Source organism: Monodon monoceros, unplaced genomic scaffold (genome assembly GCF_005190385.1).
Source record: "Monodon monoceros isolate NGI ecotype Baffin Bay Population unplaced genomic scaffold, NGI_Narwhal_1 Super_Scaffold_22, whole genome shotgun sequence".
Classification (NCBI taxonomy): Eukaryota; Metazoa; Chordata; class Mammalia; order Artiodactyla; family Monodontidae; genus Monodon; species Monodon monoceros.
Window position 1 is genome coordinate 123,533,017 of NW_021703779.1, and position 24,706 is coordinate 123,557,722.

A 24,706-nucleotide genomic window follows, 5' to 3' on the forward strand; every position below is an offset into this window, starting at 1 on the left:
CTCTTCCGCCATCTTCAAGGTCCCCCCTAGCATTCTTTTTAAAAGCAATTTATTAAAATATGAAAGCAAATGGTGCATGGGAAATAAGTCTAATGCAGTTGGGGAATGACGAATGTGGAAATTGCACATCCGTCCTTCATCTCCTAGGCGGAATCAAGCATTACGTGGGCTAGCATCCCTCATAGCCAATTTAATATACATTTGAAAAATAAACTAGCGACATATGAAAATAAATGTAGCAGAAGTGGGAATTTAACTAGCTGAACAGCTAACGGGTTTCCCTCCCACCAATGCTGGCTCTTCCCTGTTTCCAACTGTGCAACTGCTCTGAGAAAGCAATTCTTTCTCATAAAGATGTTGAAGTCCTTCACCCCCCGTCTGAGTTCTCATGGGGCCCTCTTTGAATTCAAGTCCACCGTCCCGCTCATCCCCAAGTATTTCTGTCCATCAGTGTGAGCATGAAAAGTTGACGTACCTCTCCCTGTTCTTTCTATACTTGTTTCCCCTAAGTGGTCACTGTCAACGTTGACTGGCCGTGAGATCCTTCCCGAGAACACAGCAATAGGTTTAGCTGTAGGAAGACTTAGGGAAAATAACTTCAGTTCTCATTTCACTGGATCTCAGTCAAGGCTACTCTTAGGTTTCAAATCATCTTTATTTCGTATCTGCGTCTATACATATATTTACAGTCAATTTTTCATATGTGGTTTCTGTCCACATCTACAATCTCTTAATCACAATTCTGAAATTCAAAAAGTTTTGAGAACTGTTATTTTCAGACAGACTCATTTGATGACAAAACCTGACCTAAACTGATGTGCACGTAATAATTTCAAGTCTTCATTTTTCTCATTGTGACTGTTAACTGCAGTATGAATGAGTTTTATTAAAGGGTGCTTCCCAGATCCCACTGGGGGGTATTATAGATATGGTATAGCTACCATATTACTTTTTTAATTTAAAAAAATGTGAATATCAAAATTCATCTCCCTTCCAAAGGCTTTGGATAAGGAACCCCTGTATACAGACACATACACACACAAACCATAAATTAATGTATAGGTAGGAAAGAAAAGTAGGAAGCAGCCTTTTCACCTGAAAGTCATAACCATGGGAGTACAAGTTAGATCTTAAGTCTCTCAATCCACCAGGCAATAGTCTGAGTATTGCTGCTGCTCTGTGCTTTGTCTGAAACTTTACTTGGGGGGAATTGAGGCCAGGAAAGCATAGCCTCTGGATTAGTTGCACTTAAAGCTGTTCCCTCAGTCTTTATTTAGTAACCAAAGACAAAAACAATTGATTAGATTTAGAGGGTACTTTGCATAAATATGCAAGGGTACTTTATGCATAAATACTAAAAAGGAATGCAGGGAACGAAGCACACTGAGCTGTATGTAGATCCCTGGCTCCACTGTTTCTCTCCCTTTCTCTCTCTCTGTCTCTCTCTCTCTCTCTCTCTCTCTCACACACACACACACACACACACACACACACACACATACACACACACACACTTTCCCAGGGGATAGAGTCCCCTATTTCTTCTGCTTCCCCTAATCTCTTGGTGTATTTGGCAGACGAATGAACTTGCAGATAGCATTTACTTAGCAGATAGCATTTTTAAATGAGCTTCGGCTATATGAAAGAAAAGAGCTACCTGGGAGATTAAAGGGGCCGTCTTCAGGGACGCGAGGCACACGTAATGCAAAGGCTGTACGCATTGGATGGTGACGGATGAGACACCCATGCTGGTTTGAAAGGGATCCTAGGCCTTCCCAGGCAGCAGCCGAGCATGGCTCCAGCTCAGCTGGCAAGAGCTGTAATGTTGAAAACTAGGCTCCAGTGAGGGTGCAGGGTTGGGGCAGGTGAGGAATAATGGTCTCAGGCAGAGGGGGACCTTAGAGTCCCTCTCTATCCAGTTTGAAGGTGGAGCCACAGGACCAGGTGCCCTCCAGGGCCAGGACTGGGTTTTCCAGGGAGAGCTGGGCAAGGAGCTGGGAGTCTGAGAGGCAGTGAGGTTTGGACGGCCAGCCAGGCGGATAGGAGGACCAGCCCAGCACAGCAGCGAATATGCTCTGGCCCCCAGCCCATCCCTGTCCGTGATTAAACTTCTCTCCAAAGAGGGGCCTGGGCTGATGAGACAGAGACGGACAAGACCCCTCCCCGCCCCCCTCGAATTTAGAGCCCCATTTTGGAGTGAAAGCAGAACAAAACTAGTCCAAAGAGACGATGAGCAAAAGGACAGAAAGGCTATGACATACCCCCGAGTGCCAAGAGGCAGCTGAGGTGGATTTGTTACGGGGCACAGAGGGCAAACGATTAGTAAGGAGGAGTATGGATTATCAATAAAGACAGCGGCTTTACAGATTTAAAACCAGTCATTAGAGACGGTTGGTCCTTTATGATCATACCTCCTGGTAAGAGTTTTAAGAAGCATTTACAGAAATTCTGCTGGAGGAAGGCCGAGAAGTGCGTCCTATCATCCCCTAATTCACATGGTCAGCTCTTGCTCACCTTGGGGCCGGGCGCTGGACACCTGGCCGCGAATATCTTTACACAGCCCTGCCCTCTGAGGGACCTGAGAGGCCACGGTCCCCGTCTCACTTCTGTATCTACTGATAGCTATGTGGCTGAGGCAAGCCCTCCCACTTCTCTGAACCTCAGTCTCCCATGATGAAAGCGAGGATTCAACTCGCCCCTTCTTGCCGAGAGGACAGTGCTGTGCATATAGCTAAGATCAGAGCCCCTTGACAGACCTGTGGGTCACTCACGGGGCCTCCTGTGAAATGGGATGGCAAGCTCCACTCACCTGCCCCTCACAGATCATCAGCCTTTATGCTGACCTGGGCTCTTTTCCAGCTGGTCTGAGACCGAGTGGTGTCGTTTTCCTTTCAGCCCGCTCTTGGCCACGCCTCAGCCCACACCTGCAGCGCCAGCCAGCGGGGGATCCGGCAGCTCCAGTGACTCTGAGAGCAGCTCGGAGTCAGACTCAGACACTGAAAGCAGCACCACTGACAGTGAAGCCAATGAGGCGCCGCGCGTGGCCACGCCAGAGGTGGGTGACGGGCCGGGGCCCCAGCCACAGCTTACCTGCCCCGAGGCAGCACCTCCGACCTGCACACACACAACAATACAACAATCACAGTATTCCAGCGCGATGAGGGCTTCAGCACAGTATACACGTCAGAAAAGTACTCAGGTGTTTGACAGCATTTTTTTCTTCTAACACACGTACTCGCGTGGTCTCTAACAGACATTTCTTTGCCGTGTGACTGATTCGCTGTGTGACTCACTCAGCTACTCTGAGCCTTGAGCCTCCCCGTTACTATTACACTGGACTAGTAATCACTGGGCTCGCAACTTCACCTTCCAGAGAATCAGCAAAGCCAGTCCAGACCCACTTCTAGCTCTGGGGACGCCACCCCTTCCTCTAGGTTGAAGTGATGAAAGTCCCTCGGCAAGTAAGACCCAAGAAGCGTGATGGTTGAAAGGTCACAGGTATTTCTTTTTTAATTTCAATTAATATTCTTCAAGTGTACTCGATGGTAATTCATGAAAACATTTCACACAGCCCCACAAAATACCAGAAGTACAATTTGGAGTTAAAAACCCTGTCCTTCCCCTCTCATCCTCTCTGAGTACCAGCCTCTCAGTTCCCCTGAGCCTGCACCTCGTACAGCAAACTGATCCCTCCATGGCTCTGGGCACGCTTGTTTGTCAGTAATCAGAAAAGAATAACAGAAGAAGATGCCATAGTAACATTACCGCTAATACAATAGCTCACACTTCTTGAATGTAGATCACACGCCGGGCACCGTGAGAAGCTCGTGACTCGGATTCTCTCCTTTCATCCTCATAACAGCTCTATGGGGGTCCTTGCTATTATTATCCCATTTTACAGATGAGAGAATAAGGTTCTGAGAGGGTAAGAAAGGACTTTCCCAAGATCTCACGGGCAGGACTGAAACCAGGGTCTGTGTGCTACCAGAGCTGGGGCCCTTAACCTCGCGCTCTGCTGCCGACAGTAGCAGCCGCACCGATTGCCTTGACGCTTACCTGCCGTTGCTCTGTGCGGGTTGGAATCACGGCTACTCAGAGTCTTTTGAATTCTGTCACCCTCTATTGGCTGGCGCCATAAGCCTCAGCTGATGCCTTTCAAAAAAGAGGAGTTCTAATAAAAATGATGGCTCTTTTAGTTCAACAGGCAGAATTCAGACTTGGGAATCAAGCACCCGAATTGTACGCATCATTTCCATGGCTTAACGGCCAGTGAAAATACAGAAGGCCTCTTCTTTTTGCAGTGAATTACAGCATCGTATAGGAGGCCCTGGCAGTCTGGCAGAGAGAAAGCCTTTCCTTTAGAATTACACTTGAGGCACGCTTACATTTCTTTTCAGGACCAGAGATCACTACCTTGGCCTCCTGGTAAGAGGTTGAGTAATGAGTCCCACCAAAGGACTTTGGGAACCAGATTCCCTCCCAGGCCTCCCTGCCCACTCTCTGGAAAAACTCTCTGTGAATAATTCCTTCCTTGCTGGCCAAAGTAGGGGATAGTTTCAGAAGAGCAGTGGAACTTAGTTTAAATAAGTAGATTGGAGCCGGTGTGTGGAGTATTTGGCCATCTAGGGAACGTGATGAATGTGAAGTCCGTGTATGTTTCTAAATGTGTGAATGGTCACCTAACAGCCCAAGCTTTTATCGCCCAACAGTCAGTGCACTGAGGGTCCTCCTGACTTCTTTCCAAAGGCGAAATTCATTCTTGCCACTGTTTCTCAATCTGCAGCCTGAGCCGCCCTCCACCAACAAGTGGCAGCTGGACAAATGGCTTAACAAAGTGACATCTCAGAACAAGTCGTTTATTTGCAGCCAAAATGAAACACCCATGGAGACGATCTCTGTACCTCCTCCAATCATACAGCCAATGGAAGTCCAGGTCAAGGTGAAGGCAAACCCCAGCCAGGTCCTGGCTGAACCCAAAGAGAGGCCTCTCCTCAGTCTTATCAGGGAGAAAGCCCGTCCACGGCCCACCCCCAAAATTCCAGAAACAAAGGCTCTGAAGCATAAATTGTCGACAACTCTCGAGACAGCATCTCAAAGGACAATTGGGAAAAAACAGCCCAAGAGGGTCGAGAAGAACCCCAGCATTGAGGAATTTACCTGGCCCAAACCAAATATCTCCAGCAGCACTCCCAAAGAAAAGGAAAGCATGGAGCTTCCTGAGCCCCCGAGAGGCCGCAACAAAGCCACCGCCCACAAGCCGGTCCCTAGGAAAGAACCGAGGCCCAGCATCCCCTTGGCTGCCGAGAAGAAGAAGTACCGAGGGCCTGGCAAGATCGTGCCGAAGTCCCGGGAATTCATTGAAACCGACTCGTCTACGTCTGATTCCAACACAGATCAGGAGGAGACCCTGCAGATCAAAGTCCTGCCTCCTTGCATGGCTCCTGGGGGCAACACTGCCAAGTCCAAGGACACCTGCGGGGCCAGCCTGACCCTCAGCACCTTCAGCAGCATCAACCCGCCCGTCCCCAGTGAGGAGCCTGCTTTTCCACCCATCCCTGTCGTGCAAACCGAGCTTCTGTCTCCTCTCCGAGATCACCTCTCCTCTCCGAGATCCGAGAATCTGAAAAATCTCTGGGTGAAGATTGACCTCGACCTACTGTCTCGAGTGCCTGGCCACAACTCACTGCAGGCGGCGCCGGCCAAGCCAGACCACAAGGAGACAGCCTCAAAGCCCAGGCGGCAGGCAGCTGCCCCGGCTGCTGCGGATAAAGCCGCCCCCAAGGGCAAGCGTAAGCACAAGGTAAGCCGTCAGGTGTGGCCCGCCACGTGATCGGGAGCCGCGGCTGTCTGGGAGCTACTTGGGTCTTGAGTCTCCTTTTCCAGCAGGCTGTTGACAGTGGATTGCAGTCTTTGGGGAAGGCAATGATGCTTTCCGTGGGGAATGCAGTATTTGACATGACCAGGGAGGAAGTGTTAGGGATAATCAAGGTTTGCCAACCAATGTCAAGAGCATCCAATATGGCACGTGATGTGTAGCAATGGAGAATATGAAGAGGCTCCTTCCCCAGGCAGCCAGATTCATGAGTCATTATTCCGTAGTCCCCCACCGCACCAGCAGCAGTGGGGCACCAAGGATTCCTAAGGTCAACATGCATCCTCTAGGCCTTGTTAATTTCTCCATCCAGACATCAGGATCCCTGCAACCCAGTTATATGTTGATTATCCTGGCTCCTACTAGACACACGTTCTGTCCAGCCTGCTTGGCCCCCTGACCTGTGTGGTCGGCTTGACTTGTAAAAACCTCACCTGCAAGACATTAGGGTTGGATTCCAGGGCTACAGATAGAATCATAAGGTGAAACCCAGCATGGCCTCTTCCATTTCACGTACATCTGGGGAAGTGAGTTTGTGTCCAGTAAGTTCGTTGTGTTGCATCTCTGGATCTCACAGTAGTCTTTTAGTGTAACATCATCTCATGGTGATATTTGAGTAATATTATTTTGAATGGCTGCCATGGGGAATCCTGCAAGGGTGGTTTAAGTCATCATTCAGCTTTAGAGATTCACAGACGGTGTTATCTCTGAGCTGTGCACCAACTTATTCAATGAGAGTATTCCAAACTAGGGACCAAAGTCTGGTCCAAATAGGAGGACCAAAGAGTCTGATAGGACAAAGGACTGTTTCCCTGCTCTTAGTGATGACAGCAGCACAACCAGCAGTAAAAGTGGACCTTCAGAACCAGTACCTGAAGGTCCAAAGGTGTGCCTTGCATATGGTTAACTTCCTTGCATATTTTTGGTTGTAGAAGTGACCTTTATATGTTACCCTAAACCCCCAGGGTGCTTGGACAGGATTTATGCCGTGTTAGAATTGCAGTGTTAGCTTCTAAACTACTCATTTGTGGAGGCGTTGTTGCTGGAAGAAGTGTCTGAAAACCATAGATTCTCTTCGCTTTTGGTATGATATCCCTGTGCCACCCGATCAGAGGCTCACATCACAGCTTCACCCTCTCAGATGCCAGCTTCTTGGTTGGAGTAGGCGAGGCAAGACTGATCGCTTTTCTGTCTGATCAAAGGTGCACTTTTAACTCCCCTACCTAATCTAGGACTTAAAATAGAAGCCAGCTGTCTCCCTTGCTCATTGTTTTTAAATGTCTGCATGTGCCATGGATTTCAAACCGTGTGTATTTTTTCTTCCTGTTAAAGCCAACAGAAGTTGCGGAGAAAATCCCTGAGAAGAAGCAACGCCTGGAGGAGGCGGCCACCATCTGCCTGCTACCACCTTGCATCTCACCAGCTCCCCCCCAGAAACCTCCCAGCACTAAAGAGTGAGTTTGCCCTGGGCTGTATGATACTTTGCTGGTTCAGACTCTTAAGAAATCCCAAATGAACCCTTGGCCCGGGGGCAGGGGGTCCTGTCCCAGAGGAATGTTAGGTAAGAAACAGGAGTCTCTCAGTCCTGTCCTGACAGCAGTCTCTGACCACCAGTCTAACAAGGGTGGCGCTCAGGCCGCCAGATTTGGGGTGACTCCTTGAGCTTTTTAGCAACATTTCTTTATTCCAACTCGGATTGATGACCAAAAATCGGCGAAAGTGAACTTTTAGCACTGAGTGAAGGGTAAGAGGAAGTAAATGAATTTAAAAGGGGCAGCGTCAAGAGACACCTATCCCTTGAGCCAGCTCACCTCCTTCTGGGCAACTTCCAGTTCTGATGGTGATAAATAAAAAGATTTCCCTGGAAAGCAACCCCTTGGCCTCAACAGGATGACTCGGTATCCGCTTCCTCTTTGGTGTCATTTCTCAACGCGAATATGAAGCTTGAGGGCTAGCAGCTCCATGCTGAACTCCTCAGAGGCCGAGGGGAGGCCAGAGAGATGAGCTGTCTGGGAGTGCCCCCCAGCCCCAGGCAGTTCTGTGCTGGGAAGAGCCGGCTAGGGATGGACGCGTTCATGCCGATCTGCTGGCACCTTTTCTCCCATCTCCCTCTTTGCAGAAGGTACCAGAGTCAGGCAGGAGGCCTCCTTGTACCGTCCTCACTCACACGACCCCAGCCTTCCCTACCAAACACTGTGATGGAGTCCTTCTGTCTTACACATATCATTTCCCCAACAGTCGTGTCAGCTACTGGAACCATTCCGTCTGGATAATTATTGCCATAAATTCATTCAAAATTAAGAGATTACTTCCACCAAAGACCAGTTTGGGAGCCTATTAGCAGCCCAGAGCAGAGAGGCAATATGGCCATAACTGCTGCTCACAATTGATTTCACAGATTACTGTTTAACATCAGTGATGGGGCATCAATCTGCCACAGATAAGATGTCGGAAATAAGTTATCAGCTAACACTTGTTTGGATCCTTGTTGTTTAGAGATGAAAGGTAGGAAAAGACCAATGACCGCTAGATCCGCTCAGTATAATAAGGAGATTTGGCCCTAGGCTGCCCGTCTCCCTGTGGACCCGAAGCTCTTTTTACCCCAGGGTGGGCCAGGAATGTGGGGAAACAGACTTCTTTCCCAGTGGTCAAACACTGTCGTTCCAGGGCCCTCCTCCTTTCCAAGGAGGAAGGGCTAAAGTGGTGTCCCTGTAGTGGCGGTACTGCCCCAGTTCCCAGATTCAATCTATTCGGGCCGGGCCACCTGAGGGCACAAGGAAGAGCCAGGGAACTGTGGGGCATTGCCACACCATCAGTCCCCATTGCGAGCCTCCTTCAGCGACCCAGTGATCTGTCACTGGTCCCCATTTCATGGAAGAGAGTTGATCAAATATTAAATCGATGTCTAATAATTCGAATTCGTTCTCATAAAATGGTGTTTTACCTCACGGTCCTTACCATCTTTCTGCTTTCGTAGTAGTTCGGAGAGCGGTGTTTACCTAGTAGCATTTATCATTCAGGAAGGGCCTGGATCGGGTTCTTAACACTTGTCCAGCAAATCCGTGGCTGCGGGAAAAAATCGGGAGTTGAGGGAGAAGGAGCAGGACAGACCTCTCGGAGGTCTTCTCCTGGAAGCCCTCTCCTCAAGCTCTGTCTGCTCCTTTGTGCTTTGTTTGACCCTTCAGACTAAATCCTTGGAAATTTCTATAAGACAACATTCACTTTTCTCAATGAATATTCTAAACCTAGCAAAGGATGCCACACCAGCCTATGACAGCTGGAGTTTCCCATCGTCCACCAGAAGGGCCCTGATGAGTTCCCTGCCCCTTCTTTGGGGCTTGAACCATCAGAAGGGCCTCTGAGGCATTAAATGGGGGACTCTCTTGCTTGCTGTCCTCCTATACAAGAGCCAGAGCCTATACAAGCGGTGCCCTTATAGTAAGAAGCCAAAATGATGACAGAGTGGTCTCTAGAAAATGCTCCCTGGGTGTCTTCACCCAGGAAGTCGTTAAAGGCCACATGGTTCCAGGTCGCTCTCATACAGACGGAAAGGGGGCCAGATGACTGTGCCCATTGCACTGAATGTACTGTACTGGGAACGATGTACCGTGTACAATGGCAGATGGGGAGGCCTAGCACAACGATAGTTGCCAGTGGCAAATGGACTGCCTCTAGGGAACAGCTCTTCCCCTTGCAGCCCACCCTCTTCTCCGGCAGCTCAGGTAGTGCAGGAGTGGTCATAGGTAAGGAACCCAGTCACTCCCGTAGATGCCACAGCAATGCTCGACTCCTTTCTGTGTAAATTCCCCAAAGGCCGATTCCTCCGTAATGATTATACTCAGCGTGGGCTGATGTTGGTGGAGCCTCCTCGTGGACGTGCATCCTAATCCATGTTTTCACCATTATTTTCATCAGGCATCACCACTATCTTAAAATGATTCTTCATGCCCAAGCAATTTGAAAAATCCATTGGCAAATATTTTGTAATTAATTTTTTTCTTTTGTCTTTTTTTAATTAATTAATTAATTTTATTTTGGCTGTGTTGGGTCTTCGTTTCTGTGCGAGGGCTTTCTCTAGTTGTGGCGAGCGGGGGCCGCTCTTCGTCGCGGTGCGCGCGCCTCTCACTGTCGCGGCCTCTCTTGTTGCGGCGCACAGGCTCCGGACGCGCAGGCTCAGTAGTTGTGGCTCACGGGCCCAGTTGCTCCGCGGCACGCGGGATCCTCCCAGACCAGGGCTCGAACCCGTGTCCCCTGCATTAGCAGGCAGATTCTCAACCACTGCACCACCAGGGAAGCCCCTGTAATTAATTTAAATCCATTAAGGTAATGGCAGAAACAGTGAATTTTCTGAAAATCCGGCTGCCTGACAAAAATTGACATAGGGCCGCATTTATGAAACAGAAGATGACAAATATTGTTACAAATGGCAAATTTGGGCGGTGGAAGTGGAACGAGGGGACTGCGTTGGCTGCTACCGTTTCAGGAAATCGAACCACTTGAGTGCTTGTTCATCTTTGATTTGTTGCTTTGAGATATTGTAAATCTATATTTCTAGACACTGACTGAAACTGACCGAGAGGAAAACATAAATTCTTGTTGACTTAATTTGCTGTTGAAAATTGTGGTCAATGATCATGAAAAGTGAACGGCTGCACAGTACAATATTAGTTGTCTAAGAAAAGATTAAAATTCAAGTAATCTTCATCGATTAGTCTAAGACAGTAACTAAAATACAAATCCATGGCCCAGTTACCATGTTAAGAAGCTGGATAAGGTTTTAGTTGTTCTGTTTTATTTGAAGTCTCAGTCTATTTGATGATGCCCACTTAACGGGCAGATAAATCAGTTTGAAAGCACAGGAGCGCTTCTAGGACTGCAGATGTCTTATGGAAAGACGACAAAATATTTGTCAAATGGACTTCTGTAAACCGGAGTACATCAGTACTTCAGTATAACAACTTAAGGTCAGGGGCTCATTATGCCTTGGGTAGAACAGTTGGAACATACAATTTGCAATGTAACCCAAGAGTATTTAGTGCATTATTTATTTCTGTGTAATGTATAAGCATAGTATTCCTTAGGAAAGTATCCTTCCACTAATTGTTTATTGTACTGTTTGTTGTGTGACCATGCAGTTAAGTCGTAGGGCAGAATAAGTAGGAACCAGCCTAAAAAATGATGGGATTAAAGTCTGCATTGGATTTTCCATAAAAATCTACTTAACAGTAATCTTAAAAGGTTACAAATATCACACTGGGGCAACATTCCACTAGACATTTCCATTTATCGTGGGGTTCTGTTTCAAAGACCCGTGTTTATTCTTAGATACATATGGTTGCATTTATCTATAACTCAGTCTATAGGGAGGGCTCCCTCTCTGTAGATAATCTATGTCTCTATGCGTTTTTATGTATACTCTTCACCACAAGTAAAGGACCATCAGCCAACATATTACTTTAGCTGAAAGTATCAGCATCATGGGACAGCTCAGAATAAAGAGAGACAAAATTTTCTGACACCCCATACTTTTTGTTTACACAGAAATAATTCATCCAGGAGAGCAAACAGAAGAAAAGAAGAAAAGCTGTTTCCCCCTCCACTTTCCCCACTGCCAGAGGATCCTCCGCGCCGCAGGAATATCAGTGGCAATAATGGTCCCTTCAGTCAAGACAAGACCATCCCTATGGTTGGACAGATCACCTCGACCAAACCTAAGAGGAGTGAAGGCAAATTCTGTGCTACTTTCAAAGGGATATCTGTAAATGTAAGCATCTTAGAAGAAATCTTATCATTGTCAGGTGGAAACAAGTTGACCCAGCTTATCTAACTGAACTCAAGATGAATTTTTCATTCCAGTCTTACTTCTCCAAACAGATTATTATGCAGGCATTCGGGGCCTTGGACGTCCTTTGGTCCAATCCCTTCAGATCTTGGGGGTGGGGGACACTTCCACAATACTGTCCACAGCATCTGGCACATGGGAGGCACTGATCATTTACCGAAAGGGAGAGAACAAATGGACGGAATTGCCCAAGGTCATGGAACTGGGGCCGGGACTCCAAGTTACATCTTTCCACCACCCAGCTTAGCAGGTGTGAATTGTGTTTTAAAATAGTGACTCAAAAGGATGGAGTTTAAAAGGTGAATCTGTTGCTAAAATCACACAAAATTGTGGTTCTCTAAGCCAAACTCAAGGATTATCCCATCCTTTCGATTTTCTGCACTGCTGCTCGATTAGCATAAATAATTGCGAAGTTGTTTCACTTTTCTCATCTATACACAATGTCTTTTTATCTGCCCCAGGTATAGGTACCTGAACCGTGAAAACCATGAGCGATAGTGTCGCTAGTGAATGTTAATGGCAAATGTACCTGCCTTTTTGGGTAAATGCACGTATGTGGAGATACAGCATCCATATGCATCTGATCTCCTTTAAGTGTAGTATGAAAAGCAAATGCATGAAAATCAATGAGTTTTCAAATGTCTAGCACCAACCTGGTGGCCCCTGAACCAAAAGCGCCCATTTAACACTTCATGAAAAGCCACGAGGCCTCTGAGCTTTAAGGACCACAATTTAAAGCCCTCCATCATCTGAGATGACTAGATGACATACATATCTAGGTAAATTTTATTGGTGACATAAAGAAATTGCTCTATTACAAAGTTGTCACTTTCCAAATGAAATTTGTATGTGTGTGTGCCCACATTATATTTGCATTCACGTTTAAAGATGCTGACTTATAATGTTAGGAACGAAACTGTCTATTCTAAACAGTAATTACACTATCAATCCTATTTTTCATACTGAATGTAATTAATGTTATAAACTCCAACGGAGGCTTTCTCCTACCGCAAGCTTTTGGAGGGCATGAGCCACATCTAGGCAGTTCTCTTCGTATAGTGCCTAGTACATGGTCACAAATAATTAGATGCTTAATAGAGATGTTATTATGACAGTGATAATAAGAGGATCCTGCAAGGGCATTTTTTTCTTAAGGAAATCACCAGGGTCCCCATGATGGATTGAGTACCTGTTGCGTCTTCTCTGGCCATTAGTTTTTTCTATTAGTGGCTTGAAATCTGAGAGACTTTGTGGAAGTTGAGAGACTTGCTTGCCACATAATGCTAACACCACAACAGATCTGTTCTGTGACCTTGGGCAAATTATGAAACCTCTTTGAGTCCATGGAATGAGTAAATTTGACTAGATGATCTATACAGGTTCTTCCAGCTCCGAAAACATTTTCCATTTTCTGCTCTCAGAGTCTCCTCTGTCCCATGTATGCACGAAGTCCTGTTTATTGACTCAATGGATGAGTGAGGGTCAACAGAGGACGTGTTTATATGACTTACATGATCATGGCTGAACGCAGCCGTTTCCAGTCAGATGTGCCATGACCGACATCACCTCCATGTGCGTGGTGGACATGGTGTTTCAGGGTTCTTGTCACCTATCTTGGCCGTAGAGACACGTGGCTCTCTCTGGGGCTGACTCAGCTGTTTGGTCTGGGTCATCTGGCTTTGGCGGTAGAAGCGTGGAGCTGGCTTAGGAGTTCGAGTTCAGAAGCCTCTGAGTTTTTTATGTGTTTGGGTTGAATAAATCCGTGATGAACTTTAAATGCTTTCCTACGTATCCACCATAACCATTTTTTAGATGTGCAGCCTCTCAGCACAGTTATCGCAATGAGCTCTTGATGGTAAGAATTTTTGATAATCGGAAGGTCCAGGATGAAGTGGAAAAAATAAGACTTTCATGGATATAAGAAATGTTCACATTTGACTTTTCGCTCTAAAGTGACCCTTTTGATTTAAGGCAGGCAGGCCTGTGTTCAGCAAATCACTGAGTGCACTGGGCGGTGGGGTAGCGGGACGGGGCTGGGGTGGGAGTGTAATAAATCAGAGACGGCCTCAGCACCTAAAGGGCTCCCAGTCTAAGGTGAGCAATGAGACATGTGCTCGATAAACTCGGATACGAAATAGCTGCCGGTTGGTGTCTTAGGGGAGGGCTAGAGACACACCCTTCCCGCCTCTAAAGAGACCAAAAAAGTTTAAAGCACTTCTGGCCATATACATGAGGCAGTTTTCCTGGGAAGGCATTTGTTGAGCCGGGTTGAGCTGAGAGTTAAGTAGGGTTTAGTAATGAGGGGAAATGATTAAACAGGAGTGTGGTCTCTACACACAGTGGAATATTATCCAGTCTTCAAAAGGAAGGAAATTCTGCCATGTGCTACAACTTGGGTGAACCTTAAGGACACTGTGCTAAATGAGATCAGCCAGGCCCAAACAGACAAAGAGTGTATGATTCCACTTACACGTGGGACCTCGAGGAGTCAGATTTGCGAAGACAGAAACTAGAAGGGTGATTGCCAGGGGCTGGGGGTAGTAAGGGGATGGAGAGTTATGGTCTAATGGGCACAGAGTTTCAGCTTTCAAGATCGAAGAGCCCTGGAGATCGGTTGCACGATGATGTAAATGTGCTTTACACTAGCGTACTGGGCATTTAAAAATGGTTGAGGTGGTAAATTTGGGTGTCTTGTGTATTTTCCCTCAGTTTAAACGCTGAAAAAATACAGTACCTTATCGCAAGGTGAAAAAAGTAATGAAGAGGAGGCTTTTTCAACCCTAAGACTGCGAAGGACCCAAAGCAGGAAAGTGGAGAAAGCCTGATGAGTTCAGTTTGGTGGCAGGTTCATCGGAGGGAGTCGGGAAGGGTGAAGCCAGGTCAGGAAGGGCCTTACACACCAGCAGAGGAGCTCAGCCTGGGGTTTGCACTCAGCCGCAAGGCAGTGAAATGCAGGGAGCTCCGGCTGGCAGACAGCAGGTGGAGGGTGATTGGAAAAGCTAGCTCAGAGGTCGGGCGTTCGGCCAGGAGGCTGTGTGATCGACTCTGGCTGAAGCCACGAGAGCCTGCACTTTGAGGCTTCAGAGGAGGAAGGGACAGGTTGTGAGACACTGGGGGGAGGGAGTGAACGGGACTTTGTAATGGATTGGACGGGGGTGATGGAGAAGGAGAAATAAGGGATGGAGTAGAGCAATGGTTTTCAAAAAGAGTTTCAGGAGCATGATCCCGTTTTGAAATGAAATCATTTCCAGAACTTCAATATCTACAACTGGTTCAAGCAGAGAAGCTCAGATGGAAGGCAAGGTGGGGAGGACACGGCTTCTGATGCCCCTGGCCCCGGGATGACCACCATGCCCTTACCGGCCTTGGTGACAGGGGAGCCCGTCCTGCCATTCACAGAGCAAGGGGACTGGTCTGGATGTCAGTTTGGTTTCAGAGCAAGTTGAGGTGCTGATGGGCCATCTTGGTGGAACTCTCCAGAAGCGATCACTGCAGTAGCATCAGAGAGAGGGTTACAGGTGGAGGTTTCCCTCGGGGAGTTATACCTGCTTATTGTCAGATCTGTGCCAGTGCACACAAGACTGGCAAATCCTGTCGAGGTCAAGAGAGAAGAGCTGAGGAATGAACGTTGGGGGATGCCAGCCTTGGAGGGATCCCAGCTCAGACGAGGAGAAGGAGCAAGTGGCACCACGGCAAGTACGGTCAGAGGTAGAACAGTCAGGATCGTCCCGCAGTTGCCAGAGGGGGGCATGGGGGCAGAGTCAGCGGTGTGAACACGGCAGGTGGTCTCGTGACACGGAGCGTCACATCGTTACAGATCTTCCCACCTACTTCATTCATCTGGATCCCATTCTTTCTATGGCAATGACAGTTCAGGGTGGAACTCAGAAGTCTCTGACTCCTTTGATTTTTGACCTGGTACATATGAGTTTTCACCCCCCCCAAGGCCTGGAAATGAAGAGGCGCTCCTGTGGCATCGCTAGCAGGAAAGCACTCAAGGCCTCACGTGAACGGAAAGGCAGCCCCAGCCGCGGCCGGTTTCCTTATCAAAAATATACACGTCAGGGTGATAATCTCTCTCTCTCTCTCTTCTCTCTCTCCCTCTCTCCCTCTCTCTATCCTTCCCTCCCCTTCCCATTCGTCCCCTCCCCCCCCCCCACATCCCCAACTGGATTTAGACCTTCGCCAATGACTGTGTCACTGGGATGGTGGAGCTATGTAGTCACAGCACGTGACTAGCTTGGTGTTTGGTGTCATCATAGAACAAAAGCTGGTGATTCCCGGAGTTCATGACATGTAGCGGGGTCACCTGTGTATCCTCCAGCTGTGCGCATTGTTTTCTTCTCTCTCGTCTTGTTTCCTAGTGTGCTTGACATGCAAAGCATTTATGAAAAGATGCTCTAAAAATCTGGACCTAATGGAAATTCTTTGTCCTCCTTTTTCCCAGGAGGGAGACACTCCAAAAAAGGCAGCCTCTGCCACCGTCACTGTCACCAACACTGCTATTGCCACTGCCACTGCCACTGCCACTGCCATTGTCACCGCCACTGTCACGGCCACTGCCACGGCCACTGCCACTACCACCACCACTACCACTACCATTTCCACCATCACCTCCACCATCACTACTGGCCTCATGGACAGCAGTCACCTGGAGATGACATCCTGGGCGGCCCTGCCCGTTCTTTCCAGCAGCACTACCAATGTCCGGAGACCCAAGCTCACTTTTGATGACTCGTATGTTGTCCCCAGATTCTCTGGAGTGGTGGACGGGGGTGGGGGAAGTATGGCTTTTCGAGCACCGTGCATGTGTCACCCGAAAATAAGGCCTCAGAGGCAGCAGTGCAGCTCCTATAGCCTTGAAAGTAGATTTCTCCCCTCCTCACACACACCTCTATCCCCATCGAGAAACGTCGCTGGCCCATTTTAATTGTGGAGCTCTGTTACTGTTTCCAAAGGCAGGTGCTGAATCCCAGCCTGCTTGGTCCTCCTTGCTTACCCGTGTCCTCAGATAGAACTGTGTGCCAGCAAAGAGAATTATAGCTAGGTTCTCTTGGATCTGTTTGGGCAGCTGGAACGGTTGGGGTTGGAGGATGTGGGTATTTATCCTAATGGGCCATTATGCACTTCCGATTTCATTCACTGGACTATTTCAAGCTCGGTTATTATATGCAGGACAAGCATTCATCGGCCCTGTTCAAGGCATTGTATAGGAATGGATTTATAGCCCCCCCAAATTGTGACTATTCGGTCTTTTAATGAAAAGATGAAACATTGCTTTCTGAACGTGCTCGTTTTGTTTGTTTAGGGTTCACAACGCTGATTATTACATGCAAGAGGCGAAGAAGCTGAAGCACAAAGCTGATGCCCTGGTAGGTTTCCTTTCTCCCGTTGCTGTCCTCCCATCCAGGTATTAGGCTTTGAAGGAAAACAAAGAAGGCACTTTACAAACGAGTCAAACCTTTTCATTGCTGCTGTGACATAGAGCGATTGGAGCTGGTTAATTCCTTAGCACTGGGATTCCCCAAGGTCTTGGTGCCATGTTGCCGTTCTTGGTTTTCCCACTCTTCTTCCCCTCGCTCCAACTTCAGAAGCTTAATGGCTTGTACTGTCTTTTTTTTTTTTTTTTTGCGGTACGCGGGCCTCTCACTGCTGTGGCCTCTCCTGTTGCGGAGCACAGGCTCAGCGGCCATGGCTCACGGGCCCAGCCGCTCCGCGGCATGTGGGATCTTCCCGGACCGGGGCACGAACCCGCGTCCCCCGCATCGGCAGGCGGACTCTCAACCACTGCGCCACCAGGGAAGCCCCACTTGTACTGTCTTTCAAGTGATTTTGAAATGACCTTTGAAACTGTGCTGGGGAAGGTGGGAGCTCCCATGGGTTCCAGTAAGCCCGAACTGGGTGTGGGCAGGGAGAGGGCTGCTGAGAGGCAGTTAAGTGGCCTCAGTCATTGGCTCTGGGAAACTCAGGTCTGTAGAAAAATCTCAGCTCCTTGCTGCATTTGATGACATGTTTCCAGAGTGAGGCCCACAGCCAGCCTAGGTCCCCGCACACAGAAGGAGGTTCTGTTCTCTAGATTTCCCCCAACACTTGGCCTCGCTGCCTCCGAGGGCTGTGAGAGCGTGGGGAGTCGTCTGATTGACTGAGCCACCTAACAGGGGGTCTCAATCGTGTGGTACAATCACTTGGGGAGCTTTAAACTAGCCCTGATGCCCAAGCCGCACCCCAGAGAAATGGAATCAGAATTTCTGACACTGGGACCCAGGCATGGGTGTTTAAGCTTCCCCCGGGCGATTCCCAAGTGCAGCCAAGGTTGAGAACCACTGCCCTCAATTCAGGGTCCTCAACTTTGACTAAAGCCCAGCATAATTAGAGGTGTCAGTTCAACTCCGTTGGGTTAAAAAAAAATCACACCCTCCATCATCACATTGTGTCCAGCCAGGACTTAGCTGCCCTGTGCTGTTTGCCACTGGGAGGGCTGTAATGGAGGACCACGACGGTCTCTGCGCCGTGACTTGCGCGTGGCCACCATCCACTGCCCTCCAAAGGGCCACGGTACATAAGGAGATAATCGGTATGTCTTTAGTATTAAAATTTCCATGGGGTGTGTGAAAAAAAAATCTAAAAAATCTCCCTCGGTGGGGGGTGAGGGTGGGGAGGAATGATAAGAAAAAAAGAAAAGGTTGAGAAATACTCATTTAGAGGAAGATGTCTTTGCTTGGCTTACGTCTACACCAGAGCTAGACACTCCTTTGGAGTTCAAGCCCCTAATTGGCCCTGTGGCCCATGTAGTCTTCTCTCTGGACTTCAGTTATTCCTTCTGGAAAAAGAGAGATTTGGGCCAGGTGATCTTTAAGGAGCCTTCCAGCTATGGGCTTGCAAATGAAAAGTCAGTTTCAAAAATCAGGATGCAAAGCTTAATTTCCACCGGGGAGAACCAATCAGAGTCAGATGACCTAAAGAAATTATCTTGTAAGGCAAGAGAAGAAGGAGGTTTTCATAAAATCGCTTTGAATTGGGCTGAAACCGATATTTTTCCACAACAGCTTTCAGAAAGGAAACCACAGAATTCCTGCAGTACATAAAAGCTGGAGAACCTTTATTGCAAAGAGAGTCATTTACAGCAAGCGATTCTGCAGGACCTGTAACTCATCATTTTATAGATGTACTTAATCCTTTGCTAGAGACAGCTAGCTACTCTGCCATTTTGAGAATTGAAACCTTCACAGTTGCATAGAAAATATTTTGATAAAAGGTATACAAGAAAATTAGAATAGCTCAATCTGCATTCTATTGGTTCTTTCACATGAAATTCTGTATTAGTGGAATTCTTCCATCCAGCTATCAAAAATTGAAAATGTTAAATACTGTTAGAAAATACTCACTGTAAAAGTGTCATATATAATATTCATTACACGTAAAAAAGAAATCAGTATGTCTAAGTCAATTTAATCGTGACCATTAGCAGGGCTAAAACCTTTTGCAATGAAATTTTACTAAACTAAAATATTTAGTAGTGCTATATTTGGGGGCTTTTTTTTTTTTTTTTTTTTTGAGGTACGCGGGCCTCTCACTGCTGTGGCCTCTCCCGTTGCGGAGCACAGGCTCCGGACGCGCAGGCTCAGCGGCCATGGCTCACGGGCCCAGCCGCTCCGCGGCATGTGGGATCCTCCCGGACCGGGGCACGAACCCACGTCCCCTGCATCGGCAGGCGGACTCCCAACCACTGCGCCACCAGGGAAACCTTGGGGGCTTTTTGACACACTGTGTCAGACCATCATTTACAGTGAAAGTGATGTGATTGTCGTCAACAGTCACACTGCAACTTCCCATTTTTCATGGCGATAGCATCCATTTGTTACTCTTCTCCTGGGGGTGGGGATGATGCGCTCATCTAGAGTTCCAAGCAAAGACTAAACGGGTTAGCTGTCCAGGAGGCTTGTAAAAAGCAGGGTTTCATTGCAAGCTCTGTCTAGAGGACATTATGATGACCAGTCTAGTAAATGTAGTCAAGAGAAACTAGTCGAGGCAGTGATTTGGATCCTGGCCCACCAAAAAGATAACAACAACAGGAATACCACAAAGACATGATACCTTGGCTGCAGTTTTCTCTTCTCAACCAGCCTCCATGTCATGGCAATAGAACCTGAAATCAGTTACATCCTTGTCTAGACAAATTCCTAATTGCTCCCCTCCATAGGTCAACCTTGGCACTGTTGGGCTGGGCAGTTCTCCACTGTGGGCGCTGTCCTGTGCATTGAGGGATGTTTAGCAGCGTCTCCGGCCTCTGTCCACTAGACACCCCTCATCCCTAGTGGTGACAACCGAAAAGGTCTCCAGACATTGCCAAATGTTCCCTGGGGGAGGGGTGTAACGTTGCCCCGGGTTGAACACCACTGCTTTAGATGAAGGAGAGAAGAGGGACCGTCATGTTGACAAGTCTTCTTCCTGTTTCAGTTTGAGAAATTTGGCAAAGCCGTGAATTATGCCGATGCAGCCCTGTCCTTCACCGAATGTGGCAATGCGATGGAGCGCGACCCTCTGGAAGCCAAGTCTCCGTACACCATGTACTCTGAGACTGTGGAGCTTCTCAGGTTCGTGCCTTTCTGCTGCCTTTTTCCTTAGCTCTTTCCAGTCATAATTAGAAGCTGCTTGCTATGTTTGAAAACTATCACTTCCACATAATAATGACTCATCCAAGGCATCTTCTTCTTAGCAGTCATCATAATTCGTTCTTGCCATTTTATTCATGTCATGGGAAATTTATAACTGCTGGACACTGCTTGTATCAGTTATTCCCTTCGGAGGTTATAACGTGAGTGTTACAATTTGCAATATTCATAAAATTAAAATGGAAAGGTAGTGGATGCGAGTAAAGTATCATCATTTCACTGTTTGGCGTGGACACTTGTCTTTTCAAAGCGCAGTTCTATAATTCACAAAAAGCGGTGCTATTGGGATTTCTGTTATAAACCATGTTTTCTAAAAATTTCTGCCTCAGTTATTACAAATGGAGGGGCACTGTTCCAACACAAAGGCAGCTTTGGAGGCCGCAGCTGTGGAGTAGACGTTCCGTGCATCTGGAATTTGAGGGGCAGTCAAGGTGGTAGCAGGGGGAGGGGAGAGATGAGGTTGATAACAGGGGAGGGTGTATTAGCGGTACAGATTATTGGTTTCATTTGCATTTTGAATGAAATTTTCTGGCCTGTTGCTCTTGGTGCAGTGGAGTTTGTGGGTAATCAAAAAATTCTTGTAAGAAGGGGAAAGAGAAGAAATGATATCCATTCTAGTGCTTTCCAGTAATCTGCAGGTATTTGTACAAGAATTTCCTCTACCTCTGAATAGTGGATAAGCACCCGCGTCTGCAGGATGGACTACATCATGGCTTTTGATTGAGTGAGCAGTTCTTCACCTGATAGGTCCTTGTATCCCAGCCACCTCTGGCTTCATTAATCCATAATGCCAGGCCTGCTTTTTATTCTGTTCTTGCATCTGCAATAAACTGTTACAAACCTGAGGACCCTTGTACCTAAACCTTCAGACAGACATCGGACAGATTTAGCATGCCTATTTTCCCAGGAAAGCATTTGAAAAGATCAGAAGAATGGGAGCCATTATAAAGAAGAAGAAGAAGAAAGAAACTCTGGTTACATAGAATCAGAAGATTTAGTTAAAGCCACCAAAGTAGGGAGATTGTGAGGAAAGTTCCAGCCTTACCTTGACAGGCCAGGCAGCCATCTTTGGCTTTTCGCTGCTCTGAGAAGTATATAAAGTATCTCTCAGACTTACTTTATGCCCTGTGAAAGCCACCACTGCCATTTGTAGCTTTCAAGGGGAAATTGATTTCTCAGTGTCTATACGAGGCTGCCTGCAGTTTTCAAAGATGCACAAGATGAAAATCCTGGCAGAAACGATAAGGATTCAAAATGGAGGGGAAACTTTAATGAACAAACCTGCAGAAAAGCCATGCCTTCTCTTCATCCGCACGTGCAAATTAAAACAAGGCACTTTTTCAATTGACAGGAAAATGTAAAAATGTTAATACCTAGTGTTAGCACATACGCAAAATAATGGTGAACTGGGCCTCCTCCATGCTGTTGATGGGAATGGAAATTGATCGTTGTAAATTGAGGGCAATTTGGTATTGTGTAGGAAAACCTATACAAGTGAGCATTCATATCTTATGAGCCAGTAATTCAACTTCCAGAAATTTGAATTTTCTATACTGAAGAAAAGACTTGTAAGAGGAGAACGAGTTATCTGTACAGTGTTCAGTTTGGCCTGTATTATAGCACCCAATTAGAAGCAGACCAAATCATCAACAGGAGAAGGGTGATTAATTACATCGCAGTACTCTCAACAGAATGACTTGCAGCCATTGAAATGCAACAATGATGGAGACTACGTAGCTGCACGAAAATGTTTATAGTATGATGTTAAAGTAAAAGCAAGCCACAGAATTATAGACGCATTGCATTTCTAACCACGAAAAGCACGTTTCTGCACGTGGACCAACCTGGAAGGGAAATAAGGTCATATCTGTAATTGGGGGTGAAATTATGGGTGTTTTCACTCTCTCTATATATATTTTTTCTTGTTTTCTTTTAGGAAAACACATGCTCTCTAAATAGAAAAGCGAAACATCAAATTTCATTTTTGGTAGAAATGCCATGTGAATCGCTGAGTGATATTTATTTCCATTAGAAAACACTCCTTTTTCCTTTATTATTTACAATTCTTTTTTTTCTTTTTGTCTAAGCACAGTTGTTTTTTTACATGATGTGATAGTTTACTCCCCATAGGAGTATATTTTCAGTGGAACCTGGTGAAAGTCAATGGAGAATTTATAGCCATTCACTCTTAAGTCAGTATTTTGAAACTTTATTTTGAGCTAATTGGATATTCACATGCAGTTATAAGAAATGATACAGAAAGCTCCTGTGTACCTCTCCCCCACCCCCCGTTTCCCCCCATCTAGCGTAGCTCTAGTCCAAGATCACAGCCAGGACAGGGACATTGCTACAGTCCACCTGCCTTACTCAGAAGTCATCAGGTCTTTTTTCTCCCAGATTTTACCAGTTCTACCTGCACTACTTTGTATGTCCTCTATATATGTAGAACTTTACATTTTCTAGTATATGTGTGTGTGTAATTTTTTTTTTTTTTTTTGGAGAGAAATTTCAATTGGGAATAAAATGGGCTAAAGCAACTAAGTCTTCTGGCCCATGTAAGCCATTGGAACTCCACTATCAAGGCACTTCAACAGTGGCTGCAATTAGAGGGTAACTGTAATAGGAACATGGTTTTTAGTAGCGTAATTTTATGTTGAAGAGATCTGTATTACTCTCTCCCTGACGGTATGCTGGCTGCAGAGAGAGCACCCCATTTTTTTCATTCAAGTAATTATGGTTGCTCCGAGCCTTGGGAATCTGCAATAGACATATACTTGTGAAGACAAGTGGGGCATCACAATGACTTGACATTTCAGTGATCCAGCTGTCAAAGACAGATTTATGACATCATAAGAAGCCTTTTTGCTTAATATGGCAACAACAGGAGGGGACCCACATCAAGTGCGCGGGTCCTTTTGCTGGAAAATGTTCACTGGACAGAACTGGGGCAGTAGCTGGGGAGAGCAGAGCGATAGGGGGCGCCGGTGTTCCGGGGAGGCTGCTGAAAGTGCGGGCTCAGCGTCGCCTTCTCGTAATCGGGAGCTAGTCGGGGCTGCCTGCACATCTTCAACTTCCCTCTGCAGCACTGAACTCTGTTACTTATTCCACCACGAGTGCCTGTGAAATTGCATTAAAGCTCAGACAATGATTTTATGCAATGAATTGATTTTCAAGAGTCTAAAGGCCCAGAATGGAATCTGCTCAGCTCGAAGAAAAAAAGATGGGAACTACTCAACCTTTGATCTCCCCGGTGTGGAACAGTAACGATTAAAGAGAGTGGAAAGACAAAATATACAAGCACCATAAATTAGGGGCGCTCAGACCTTTACCTGCTGTGAAATGTACCTCCCTTAAAAAACAAAAAAACCACTTCCTAGAGGAATATGTTCCACACCTGAGCCATTAGAAACACACAGCTATTGTAACTGTGTGATGAAGGCCTCCCTACACTCAGGTCAGACATAGCTGTGTTATCATTTACCTCATCTGTCAAAAACTCAACTGAAACTGACATTTGTGTCCACGTCTCATTGAAAGCCAATAATATTGTTTAACTAGAATGTTCTTAGAAACAGTATTTTGCCAGCATGTATACACACGCCAGACCCACAGTAGTTCCACAGCACTGTTCTGGAACGTGGGCTCCGGATGTAGCTGGCTTCTCCAGAGCTAGCTTCCATCCGTCACAGCAGTGCCATTGTGACACTCCTGTGGTCGTCGTTTTGTATATGTTTTCGGGAAAGCACACTTTTGCCCACGTGCCCTTCTCGGTCCTAACACCCAGAGCAAATGTGGGGCTAGCGCATTTAGGTGACGAGAACGCCAATGACTTTGGGACTTTCTGAGGGGTCAGATGGATTCCACTTGAGCTTGTCCTTTCTCTTCAAAGGTATGCAATGAGGCTGAAGAACTTTGCAAGCCCCCTGGCTTCGGATGGGGACAAAAAGCTGGCCGTACTATGGTAAGCCTCCTGGAGGCCACCAGGAAACAGCTGAAATGTTGCAGAAGGATTTGAAAAGTCAACTTAAGCTGCTTACCCCCAGATCATTATTCTTGTTTTCCATTAAACTCTGGAAGGCTAACTGGTGGATTTTTTCAGTCGCTGACTAAACATTTACTCTCTGAATTTATACCCTTATCAGGATGGGATTTTAATGCTTACCCCTTCTTTTTTTTTAAAAAACGACACAAATTTATTATCTTACAGTTCTGAAGGTCAGAAGTCTGACATGTGTTTCACGAGCCTATAATCAGAGTGTCAGCGAGGCTGCATTCCTTCCAGAGGCTCTAGGGGAGAATCAACTTCCTGGCCTTTTCCAG

General features: G+C 46.8%; 1 protein-coding gene across 1 annotated transcript in view; it reads left to right on the top strand.

The window, feature by feature from the left end:
- Nucleotides 1–24,706, top strand: part of AFF2 (AF4/FMR2 family member 2) — a 499,888-nt gene that overhangs the window by 462,664 nt on the left and 12,518 nt on the right. The window contains exons 9-16 of the mRNA XM_029240247.1: nt 2,896–3,055; nt 4,784–5,800; nt 7,205–7,326; nt 11,414–11,636; nt 16,162–16,451; nt 17,023–17,086; nt 20,172–20,308; nt 24,276–24,339. Of these exons, the coding sequence (XP_029096080.1) occupies nt 2,896–3,055; nt 4,784–5,800; nt 7,205–7,326; nt 11,414–11,636; nt 16,162–16,451; nt 17,023–17,086; nt 20,172–20,308; nt 24,276–24,339 (2,077 nt within the window). The remainder of the gene's footprint in view (nt 1–2,895; nt 3,056–4,783; nt 5,801–7,204; nt 7,327–11,413; nt 11,637–16,161; nt 16,452–17,022; nt 17,087–20,171; nt 20,309–24,275; nt 24,340–24,706) is intronic.